This window comes from Ochotona princeps, chromosome 8, assembly GCF_030435755.1.
Source record: "Ochotona princeps isolate mOchPri1 chromosome 8, mOchPri1.hap1, whole genome shotgun sequence".
Classification (NCBI taxonomy): domain Eukaryota; kingdom Metazoa; phylum Chordata; class Mammalia; order Lagomorpha; family Ochotonidae; genus Ochotona; species Ochotona princeps.
The window spans coordinates 77098479-77109827 of record NC_080839.1 but is presented as its reverse complement, the minus strand read 5'-3'; the positions used below and the strand labels follow the sequence as shown (position 1 = coordinate 77109827).

At 60.1% G+C, this 11349-nt stretch overlaps 1 protein-coding gene across 1 annotated transcript; it reads left to right on the top strand.

Annotated features, from left to right (window-relative positions):
• The first annotated feature begins 4185 nt into the window (after positions 1 to 4185).
• KLF11 (KLF transcription factor 11) lies at positions 4186 to 11349 on the top strand. The gene is made up of 4 exons (XM_058668285.1): positions 4186 to 4374; positions 5342 to 5583; positions 6426 to 7395; positions 11069 to 11349. The coding sequence occupies exons 1-4, from the start codon at positions 4329 to 4331 to the stop codon at positions 11347 to 11349; spliced, it is 1539 nt and encodes a 512-aa protein (XP_058524268.1). The 5' UTR covers positions 4186 to 4328.

Genomic DNA, 11349 nt, shown 5'->3' with positions numbered 1-11349 from the left:
TGGCTGTGCCACAGCGCCAGCTGGCTGCATTTGCTACAAAATGCAGGGGTTGGACCAGATCCATGGCTCTGACAGCAGCACGAACCCTGGCTTCACATCCTTGGCTCCCCAGAGAGAGCCACTGCCCAGCTCTGTGGGACACACATACACCCGCTCACGTGGAGCACCACGGGCCTGCAAGTGTGGAGGGTTTCTTCCTGGTCGCATAGTGAGATGCAGGGTGTCCACAGGAAAACATGAAGTGGGCAAGGGGTGGGTTGGTAGAGAAAGGTCTCCTCCACCCCCTGGGTAGCCGCCTCCCCTTTGCTTCACACCCAGCCAAGAGGAGGTCCCCTGGGGGAGCTGGTCCCTTCCAGCCTCCAGCCAGCTGCTGGGACAGAAGTCCTGGGGTCCCCTCTGTTTGCCACTGCACTTGGGCCAGTGTGGTCCTAGTGGATGGTCCAGCCAGCTGGCTAGCTGTGGGCCAGTCTCTCCTGCCAGGCGCTGGGGAGAGCAAGAACAGAAGGCGTCCTGTATCCTCGTCGTGTTCATGGCTGTGGGCTCCTGGGCCTCTGCTCCCTCACCCCACAGGCTGTGCTCACCCAGGCCTCCAAGGCCCAGAGAGCCATCCAGGGGCCCACCCACACCCCCAGTCCCATGGGCAAGTCCCCACTCAGGAGCGGGAGGCCTGCAGGCCCCGTGCACACAGAGACTGTGCTCAGGCTTGGAAACCCACAGCAAGCAGGCAGTGTCTAGCAGTCCCCAGGCAGGTGGCTGGAGGCAGCAGTTGTGTCGGGCTGGGCTGCAGGCACTCAGGCTGCCGGCAGCGCAAAGTACACCTGCTTCCTCCCTCTCCCTGGGATGAGTGCTGAGCGCCCCATTCCCAACCCGGTGCAGTCCACTGCCCAGGTGACAGCAGGCAGGACACGCTGGGTGAGCTGCACCAGGGCCAGGGCTCCTTGAACCCCTCTACTGTCCCATCACAGGCCCCTCGGGCCATTGGGAGAATGGGCATTCATGTCCAGGCAGCAAGGAGGTGACAACTCTCCAGCCATTCAGCTGCTCATTTAGCAGGTCACTCAGCCCACCAGCAACAGGCCACACAGCTTATCTGCTCACAGCAAGTTCTGGTCCCAGTCCAGTGAGTCCAACCATAGAGGATGGCAGCAGAACAGGTGACAGGATGTGTCTGTGTGTGTACATGCCACATGGGGAGGAGAGCAAACAGGTAGCTCGGTTGCTGGGAGCCACTCTGTCCCTTCCTGGCTCCCCAGCTGCCCTGGGACCAAGACTGAAGGAGCCGAGGGCTGCAGAGGCTGGGGCCAGCGTGAGGGTCAGGCGGAGAAAGGGGTCTGCCCAGCATGGCACTGTGGCAAGTGGATCATTCCTGGGGGGAACGCCAGGCCTGGGAGGGGCCTCAAAACACAGTCCTGGATTCTCACAGTTGGGGGTCTCTGAGCAGGAGATTTCAGAGTGAGGGGAGGCTACTGTGTTGTTTTCCCAAGTGAGAGTTGACACTGCCCAGGGTGGCTAGCTGCTCACCAACAGGACAGACCGGCAGTTACAGAGCAAACAAGAATCCCTAAACCTCAGCTGCCCGTCAGTCCATTTCATGCTCCAGGAACCAAAAACCAACCCCCCAGGCTGGGTGATCGCATACAACAGAAATGTACACCTTGGCCCTCAGGCCTGCAGGCTGCCAAAGGCTCCCCACAGGGGCTGGCTCCAAGCACCAAAACTCCTCCCCCATGCCCAAGGGAAGGGGAGAGGGCTGCAAAACACACACGCCCATCAAAAGAACATAAACAGGAAGTACTAAGTTAAGCCCCCAACTGTGGGGCCAGCATCCCACTTGGGTGCTGGTCCAAATCCCAGCAGCACCTTCTTCCCTGTTAGTGCGGCTGGGAAAGCAGCAGCAGACAGCCCAATGTGGGTCAGCTCAGCTCCAGCTGTTACCGCCACTTGCAGAGCGAACCAGCAGAGCAGTCTCTCTCTCCTTCTCTAACTCTTCCTTTGGAATAAAAACAAATCTTTTAAAAATTTTTTTACCAAAAAGTGGGCCAGGCGGCTAAAGTCCTCGCCTTGAATGCCCCGGGATCCCATATGGGCACCGGTTCTAATCCCAGCTGCTCCACTTCCCATCCAGCTCTCTGCTTGTGGCCTGGGAAAGCAGTAGAGGACGGCCCAAAGCCTTGGGACCCTGCACCAGAGTGGGAGACCTGGAAGAGGTTCCAGGTTCTCGGCTTTGGATCGGCGCGCACCGGCCGTTGCGCTCACTTGGGGAGTGAATCATCGGACGGAAGATCTTCCTCTCTGTCTCCTCCTCCTCCCTGTATATCTGACTTTGTAATAAAAATAAATAAATCTTAAAAAGAAATTTTTTACCAAAAAGAAAAAGAGAAAAAGAACAGGCAGATAGATGCACAGAACAGTTAACCTGGCAGTTCTGATCCTTGGAACCAGCCCTGGGTGGGGGAGAGACACCGAGAGCCCCCCCAGCCTGGGTACTGAAAGAGAGTGGGACCCTGATGGGGAGGAAGGGGTTGCACCATGCCTCCAGGGATTCATGACCCTGGGGAAGGCTGTGGGCTCCACGCACCCACTGGGCTTCTGAGTGGCTTCTGGGCCTGTTAACTCTTCCCGCCACAGCCTGTCTGGCCATATCCCTGGCAGGCAGGCTCGCTGCAGGAAGAGCTCCAAGGCAGCCCAGGGCTCAGGTGCACCTACTGTCCAGGGAGCAGAAACAGAGAGCTGGGGCTCCAGGGCGGGCCACAGCCTCCCATTACCAGGGAGGAGCCCAGCCGGCCATAGGCCTTGGATGCAGCTCTCTGCTGTCTGGTGGAGTGTGGGGATGGGGGTGGGATTCACAGTTTAGCATCCAGGACTCAAGAGTGGACAGGGGTGAGCCTGTGACTACAGGGCACAGACCAGCTGCCAGGCAGAGGAGTGACTCAGGACCCTGGGGGCAGGAAGGCAGGTGAGGACACACTGTAGGCGAGACCCGTGACACCTGACGCCCTAACATGAAATGCAACAGAACAGAGGTCTGTCGGGCTGCTGGTCCTGAAGCATGCAGAGACCCAGCGCGTTGAGGTTGGCACCATAAGGGATGACAGAGCCTGGCAGCCGGCCTGCCCCTTCTCCAGGTGTTACAAAGCCACTACCTGCCCACGCCCTCCCCCACAGTCAAAGGCCCCCTCCTCCTCCCAGCACCTCCAATGTGCCTTCTGCAACTGCTTTCAGCAGGTGAATCCTGGGAGAAAAGAATGAAACCAGAGCTGCTGAGCCGACTGGGGAAAGCCGTGCCAGGACGGGGTGGCCCAGCATGGACACCACTCCAGGTTTCGTGGGAAGTGGACGGAGACCACCAGCCTAGACGCTAATGCGGGCAACCCGGCAAGTCCGGGCTCGAGACTTGACCCTCCTGGGTCACAGGGCACCCCTGACGCGGCCTCACCCGTAAAGACCTGATCTTTGAACATTCTCATGTTTTTTTGCAGCAAAAGGGTCTCCCAAGCCCCCCGCCCGGCCCCCAGGGACAGGCAGCAGCTCCCCAGCAGCGAGGTAGACGAGGCCAGCTCCTGGCCCCGAGCGCGCGGTCCCCACGGAGCGAGCTCCGCCTGCACCTGGCACGGCCGCGCCCACATCGGGGCGCCCGCGCACCTGCAGAAGCAGGTCAGTGACACCCACAGGCTAGACCCCAACACCAGCCCGCGGGTGGTGGCACAGACGGACTTCCGCTGCACCCGAGCGGCCCACGGACGCCTGGGGAGTCCTGAGGAAAACCGCGGCGGAGGCAGGAACGCCAGCCGACTGCCACCCGCTTCCCGCCCGCTCAGGGACGCGCGTCCAAGAACTGAAGCCGAAGGAAAGCCGCGGTGATTCCCCCTCGCCGCTCCACGCGGCCGGGGCAGGTCCCCTCCTCAGCCGCGCCAGCCCGGGGAGCTCGCGCCGCCGCGACCTTTCCCCTACTTTCCAGGGCCGCAGGCCCCGCCCCGTCGTCCCGACCCAAACACGTGCCGCCTCCCGCCCGGCTCGATCACGCCGCGACCAGGCTCCGATCACGCGGCGCCCCGCGGCGCTCATTGGCTGGCGGCGCGCGAGCCGGGCGCCGATTGGGCGGTGGCGGCGGCCCCGCCCCGCTCAGGGCGCGGCGTATTTTGGTTCCGGCGTCCCCGGCCCCGCCCCCCGGGCCGCTCCCTCCGCGGCGCCCCGCCCCTCCCGCGCCGCGAGGGCCGCGCCGGGGCAGGCCGGCCGCAGGCGCTCCGAAGCGGTGGCCGCCACCGCCGCCCACGTGCCCCCGGCCCGCGCCCCGCGCCCGCCGCTGCGGCCTGCGACCGGCCGGGACCATGCACACGCCGGGCTCCGCGGATGCGGGCCAGGCGCGCCCGGTGAGTGGCGGGGCAGGCACGGGAGGCGCTACGAGGGGACCGCGGGACCCGAGCCGTGGCGGCGGCGTCCCGGGGCGGCTTCCGCAGCCGCGCCGAGGCGGGCAGGGGGCGTGTGCCCCTCGCCGCCTGACGTGCGCTTTGTCTCGCGCCCCGTGGCCGCCCCGCCCGGCGCCGGGCTGCTTCCAGCCATGACGTCAGTGAGACCCTGGGAGGCGGGCCAGGGCGGGGCCGAGGCGGAGGGGCGGGGCTGAGGCCAGTGGCGGGAACGCGGCTCGTGGGCTGGGTGGGGCGGGACAGAGGCCGGAGGGGCGGGGCTAAAGCTGCTGTACGGGGCGGAGCCGAGGTGGAGGGCGGGGCTAAGGTCGCTGCGGGGCGGAACCAAGGCTGAAGGGGCGTGGCTGAGCCCGCTGGCGGGAAACGCGGCTCGGGGCGGGGTTGCGGGCGGGGCCGAGGCCGCTGGCGGGAATGCGGCACGCGGGACGCCGGGCGTAGGGGAGGACACTGATGGGAATCGAGGCCTAGAGAAAGCAGGAGAGGTGCGAAGGGGCACCAAGGGCCTCAGTAATGGCAGCCTGGGGGCAGCATGGTGGCAGCGGGTGTTGAGTTTCGCAGGCAGTATGAAGGCAGGTGGGTTCCAGTGCTGCTGTGCACCGAGACCTCTCCTTGCTTGTGGGATCGCCCTGGACCCAGGTGGGCAGCATGACGGGTTCGGTGAACTTCCCATAGGCAAAGGTTGTCGTAGAGGTGTTGTGTCTGTCCATCTGAAAGCTTGCCTTTGGGAACAGGGTGGTCCATTCCAGGCCCTTCCCTCCTTGCTTCCCCTCCCCCGGGGCCCTTTCTCCTAGCCTTGGGACCAGAAGCAACAAATGAATGTCTCCAGTGTGCTGGGGGCGGCGTGCTGGGGGGGCGTGGCATGGGTCTCCGCCTGCCCTCCGTGGTGTGACACGCCCCGGCCGTGTCATCTCAGGTAGACATCGTGGATATCTGTGAGTCCATCCTGGAACGGAAGCGGCATGACAGCGAGGGCTCCTCATGCGGCATCTGGGACCAGACGGACATTGAAGCTGTCGAGGCTCTGGTGTGCATGAGCTCCTGGGGTCAGAGGTCCCGGCTCGGGGGCCTCTCCAGGACAAGGCCCCTCACGCCAGTCTCAGACCCTGGGGATGCTGCCCCGCCAGAGCTGCCCAAGGACTTCCCTTCCTTTTCGACTCTGGTAAGTGGGAAGGGAGTTGAAATGCTGGGGGAGGGGCAGATCTGCCCCTGTGTGGGTGGGGGCTGTGGCTGGGACTGCTTGCTAGCCCCGTGAGCTCCCTCGCCTTCCCCCACTGGCTGTGAACACCAGGCCAAGGGCAGGTGTGAGTTCCGGGGGCTTCCGGGTGAGGACGCAGGTCCTCGAGTGACTCGTTCCCCACCAAGGGGGAGTGAGCTGGTGGGGCCTTACCTTCAGCCAGCCTTGGCTGTCTGTGGCAGCGGCCCTGGCATGATCGGCGCAGGGAGTGGTGATGTTTTTGTTTTTGTCCTGTAACTTGTTGCAGCCATGAAACTGCTCAGGGAGCGGTAGCTTGGAGCGGCTGAGAGCGGCAGGTTGCTAACAGAAAGGAGCACTGGGCTGTGGCCATCCTGGGCTGGCAGGAGACTGTAGGACATCACGCTGAGGGGCTGGGAGGGACTGGGTGGGGGACAGCACTGCTGTGGTGGCAGCCTGGGTGTGGGAACAGCACAGACGGGTGTGTGTCGGCAGGGCCAAGGGCTGCACATGGATGAGCTGGGGCTCTTGGGGTTTTCGTTTGTCCACAACGCATGATGGCCATGACCGACCTTTGGTAGGGTCACTTTGCTTTCCACTTGTAATCCTATCGCTTGAATCACTCCTTCCGGTAACTGCGACAGCCAGTGCATGGGCAGGCAATAAGCACAAGCATGGCAGGGCGGTCAGTAGGGCAGGGGTCTGGAGCCCCGAGAGCCCTGGGTGCTGAGAGTGCCCGGCCCAGAGCAAGCCGCTCTACAGTGTAATCCAGTCTTCCCACACGGGTGCCCTTTGCTTTGTTTTTGAAGTGCATCACTCCTCCTCAGAGCCCGGATCTGATGGAGTCATCCACGGGGACCCCCTTCCCTCCCCACGTGACTGACTGCAAAGCACGGACCACCGGGGCCAGCCCCCTGCCTGCCGCTGTGGCGGCCAGAGGCCTGAGCGGGAGTGCAGAGATGGGCGTGCCAGGTTCCAGGCCAGACTCTCCAGAGGCAGTCCCTGGCACCCCATGCCGCGCCATGGTGACCAGCGTGATCCGCCACACTGGGGAGGTCCCTGTGCCTGCCCACCTGGTCACTGCCCAGACGTCAGAGCAGCCACTTCTCCCCATGAGGGATGGAGGAGCGCAGTGCCCAGAGCCCTCTGGGGCTCTGCCACAGCCACACCTCACGGACAGCGACAGTATACTCAGTGCCACCTCGGGGTCCTGTGGGCCAAGCCTGCACAGGGCTGGCGGCTCCCTGCCCAGTGGCCAGAGCCAGCAGGTGGCACAGCCCACCACAGTACAGATCTGCTCACCAAAGAACCGGGAGAAGGACTTACTGAGGAGAGCTGCCCCCCTGATCACCGTGCCCGTCCCCAGTCCCCCCGTCCTTTGCCAAATGATCCCTGTGCCTGGACCCAGTGGCGTGGTGCCCACTTTCTTGAAGCCTTCTGCACAGTTGGCAGCGGGCACTGTCAAGCCCATCCTTCCCCAGGCAGCCGCCCTGCCCCAGCCCGTGCTCGTGGGCCCACCTGTGCCCCAGGGCGCGGTGATGCTGGTGCTGCCGCCTGGCGCGCTGCCCCAGCCCGCCTCCTGCTCGGCCAGCGTCGTGGCTGTCGGGAGCACCAAGCTGCTGCCTCTGGCGCCTGCTCCAGTCTTCATCACCTCCAGCCAGAACTGTGCCCCTCAGGTAGACTTCTCCCGAAGGAGAAACTACGTTTGCAATTTCCCAGGCTGCCGGAAGACGTACTTCAAAAGTTCCCATCTCAAGGCTCATCTCCGCACCCACACAGGTAGGCGCTGGGGAGTGGGCTACGGGGAGCTCACATGCTTGGCCCCAGCCCACCAGCGGGTTTCTGGCAGCGCCGTGGCTGTGAGCAGGGTGGAGGCAGAGGTGACTGGTTGAATGTGATTCTTTGGTAGCTTTTTGTTTTTATTGATTTTAAACTTTCTTCCAAAGGTTAGAGGCTCACAGGCCCATGTGAGTAGGGATGAGGCTGGGGGAGGTAGGTGAGAAATTATTTCCGCTTTCCTTCCAGTGTCGGTGGTAGGGTGGGAGAGGGCCTGCTGCCCCTTGCTGTCAGGGAATGGGAGTGGTCCCATGGTGCCATCTCCAGGAACCCGGCCTGGGAAGACTGTCCAGGGGTGTTCCGTGAGTGGGACATGGGGAAGGCCTGACTGCATCTCGCTCGCTGCCCAGCTGTCCAAGTCCTCTCCCTCACCCGATGGCTCCTTCTTGCTAGCCAGATCCATTCTTGGTTGCTGTAAGCTGTTGCTGCCTTTGTTGACAGGAGGTGGCAAACACCATCTATCCTCACACAGGCTCGTCATTGTTCTGTGGGTACGAGTTCTAGGGCCAGTTGGCTGTCTACGGCTACCTCAGGGTGTCCCCAGACCTGGGTGCTCGCTGTGGAACTTGGCCTGAAGAGTTGTTTGACTTGCTTGTCTCTCCACCCTTTGAAGAGGTGCTTGAGGTCTCTGTTGGATTCAGAAGCAAGCTGGCTTGTCTTCCATGTGTGCCTGGCTTTGCTCTTCACCCTTGTGAAGGAGTCAGCAATGCAGGTGGGCCCGGCCAGGCCGCCCGTCCGTGGGCTGAGGCACATGAGATTCAGGGAGCACTCCTGGCCAGGCCCACTCCCAACCCCAGCTTTCACGTGCTGTGCTGTGTGCAAGGCATGGTGGGGAGGTCCCTCCAGAAACCCTGTCAGGTCAGGCCCCAGCCTGGCTGTTGTGATGCCAGCTAGAACGTCTTATCCCCGTCAGTCCTGAGCCCATGCCCAGCTCCGGCTCCCATGTGCCCCAGTGGGTGCAGCAGGTGTGGGAGACCCTCCTGAAGCCCTGCCTGACCAGCCTCAAGCCCCCGTTCAGGTGCACTGTGGGATAGTGGCCTGGCCCAAGGAGGCACGCCTCCAGTCAGCCCTCAGTGGCCCCGCTCCATCCTGTCCCTTGCCTGGTGTGGTGCCGGCAGTCCCCTCTCTGAAGCATTCTGGGGGACTCACAGGGCCCCCTTTCATTCTGTAGCAGATATCCCATGCTGCTTTGCGTTTTAGAGAATGTGTTAGCATTTGATGATAGTTTCTTGTTTGCATGGCTTGCTGTCAGGAAAATTCTGTCCAGACTGCAGAAAAGCTGGTTTGTTGTTTTGTTTTTTGTATAAAATACTTGCTTTATTGATCTTTTGGGAGGAATTCCGTTCCATGACTACTGCATGACAGCTGAATGAGCCCTTAGTCTTGTAGCTTCAGCTGCACGCGCAGGTTCGTTCTCACGACTGTCGAGGAATAGAAGTTCCGGAGAAAGGGCCTTGGAAAAGAGTGCAAGCGCCTTTTGAATATTTATAAAAGCTTTACTCACTGTTAACTTTGACCTCGTTCACTATGTAGTACTAACTGGTTTTTCTTTGTTTTTAGCCTTAGAGGTTTTTTTTTTTTGGTTGGCTGTGTGAAAGACATTCTTGAGCTTCTGTCCTCTTTATTTGTTCTTGGCCGTTGTCTTTGATCCTGGGTGCCACAGCTCGAGTTCCAGGAGACACCATCTGCCCAGAAGAGTTTGAAGTCTATAATAATTGAGCCAAATAGTTCCCTTAAAAGATTAAATTGGGCCCAGCTCAGTGGGCTGCCTAAAGTCCTTGCCTTGCATGCCTGGGATCCCATACGGATGCTGGTTCGTGTCCCAGCAGTCCTGCTTCCCATCCAGCTCCCTGCTTGTGGCCTGGGAAAGCAATTGAGGACGGTCCAAGACCTTGGGACCCTGCACCAGAGTGGGAGACCCGGCTTCAGATTGGCTTCAGATTGGCTCAGCTTCAGCTGTTGCGGCCACTTAGGGAGTGAATCAGCGGATGGAAGATCTTTCTCTCTCTCGCCTCTCTGTACATGTGACTTTCCAATTAAAAAAAAAAAAATCTTTTAGAAATTTATTGCTGCTTTTAACTTGAAAGGAGAGAGAGATTTTTCATCTACTAATCCACTTCCTGAATGGTCACAGTGGCTGGAGCCGAGCTGGTCCAAAGGCAGGGACTGGGAACTGCTTCTTAGACCATCACGTGGGTGCAGGGTCCCAAGGACTTGGGCCGTCTTCCACTGCTTTTCCAGGCACTTTAGCAGGGAGTGAGATTGGAAGTGGAGCTTCTGGAACTTGAACTGGAGACCATATGAGATGCCTACGCCACTGGCGGAGGCTTAATCTATACTATCCCATGGTGTGGCCCCTCCTCTCTTTGAGAGTAAAGTGCTTACTGTAGAAGGAGACATTACAGAAGTTCTTAATGACCTAGTGGTTTCTTTACTGTCCAGTTGGCTCTGGCCAGTCGGGTTTTCTTAGACCATGGACTGTTTTCTGGTCAGAGGGTGGCCACTCACCATGCGCACTGGAGCTGGGGCAAGTGTCACTAAGGAGCTGAGCGGCGCTTTGTCATTCCATATGTTAACATCTAAACAGTGCTGCAGGCCAGGGCAGCTGGCCACGAGGTGAAGGCGGGCTTGCTCAGGTGTTCTGCAAATTGGGCTGTATAAGGGGCCTGGGTTAGTGTGCTTGGTCAGCAGCCCCCCACTTGTAAGTAAGTGGGCTCTGCAGTAGAGGTCCAGGAGGTGCCAGCAGCTCTGCATCAAGGCCCAGGCCCAGTGCAGGCTGGCCAAGTGCTTAGGCCTGGGCCCATTAGTCAGAAAACAGAAAACAAAAACAGTGGGGCTGGCATGGTCAGTCACTCAGTGGGCTGATCCTCCACCTGCAAATGCCAGCATCCTGTATGGGCGCTGTGTCCTGGCAGCTCCACTTCCCATCCAGCTGCCTGCTTCTGACCTAAGAAAGCATTAGATGATGGCCCAAAGCCTTGGGACTCAGCACCTGTGTGGGAGACCCAGAAGAGACTCCTGGCTTCAGACCAGCTCAGCTAAAAAAAAAAAAGATTTTTCACGACAGTTTCAACAGACTCGTCTGGGATCCCAATGTGCACAAGGCTACGACTTTTAGCCACTAGGCTACCTTGCCAGGCCCAAGATTTATTGTTTTTATTAGAATGAAAGAGTTACAAAGAGGAGAGACAGAAAGATCTTCCATCTGCTGATTCACTCCCCAAGTGATTGCAATGGCCAGAGCTGAGCTGAACTAAAGCCAGGATCCAGGAGCTTCTTCTCCCATGCAAATACAAGCTCCCAGGACTTTGGACCATCCTCGATTGCTTTCCCAGACCACAAGCAGGGAGCTAGCTAGATGGGAAGTAGAGCAGCCTCAATTGGAGGTTTAGCCAATTGAACTAAGACGCTGGGCCCTGTAGTCTTTTTGGAAATGTAAGATTGGTTTTATCTCTGCTCCTGGCACACTGCATCCTAGGTGTAGCTGGAAGTACCACACAGTGGAAGATTTCTTGGTTTCTGAGTGACTGGTTGTCTGGAGACAGAATATTTAGGCACCATTAATTAGCTGGTGCAGCAGCTACTGAGCGCCCACTCGTGTTTTCTCACCTCGCAGGGGAGAAGCCGTTCACCTGCAGCTGGGACGGTTGTAATAAGAAGTTCGCGCGCTCTGATGAGCTGTCTCGGCACCGCAGAACTCACACGGGAGAGAAGAAGTTTGTGTGTCCAGTCTGTGACCGGCGTTTCATGCGCAGTGACCACCTGACCAAGCATGCCCGGCGCCACATGAGCACCAAGAAGGCCCCAGGCTGGCATGCGGAGGTCGGCAAGCTGAACAGGATCACCACAGCAGGCGGCCCCCGGGGCCCCCTCGCCGTCATGCCCGCCTCTGCCTAG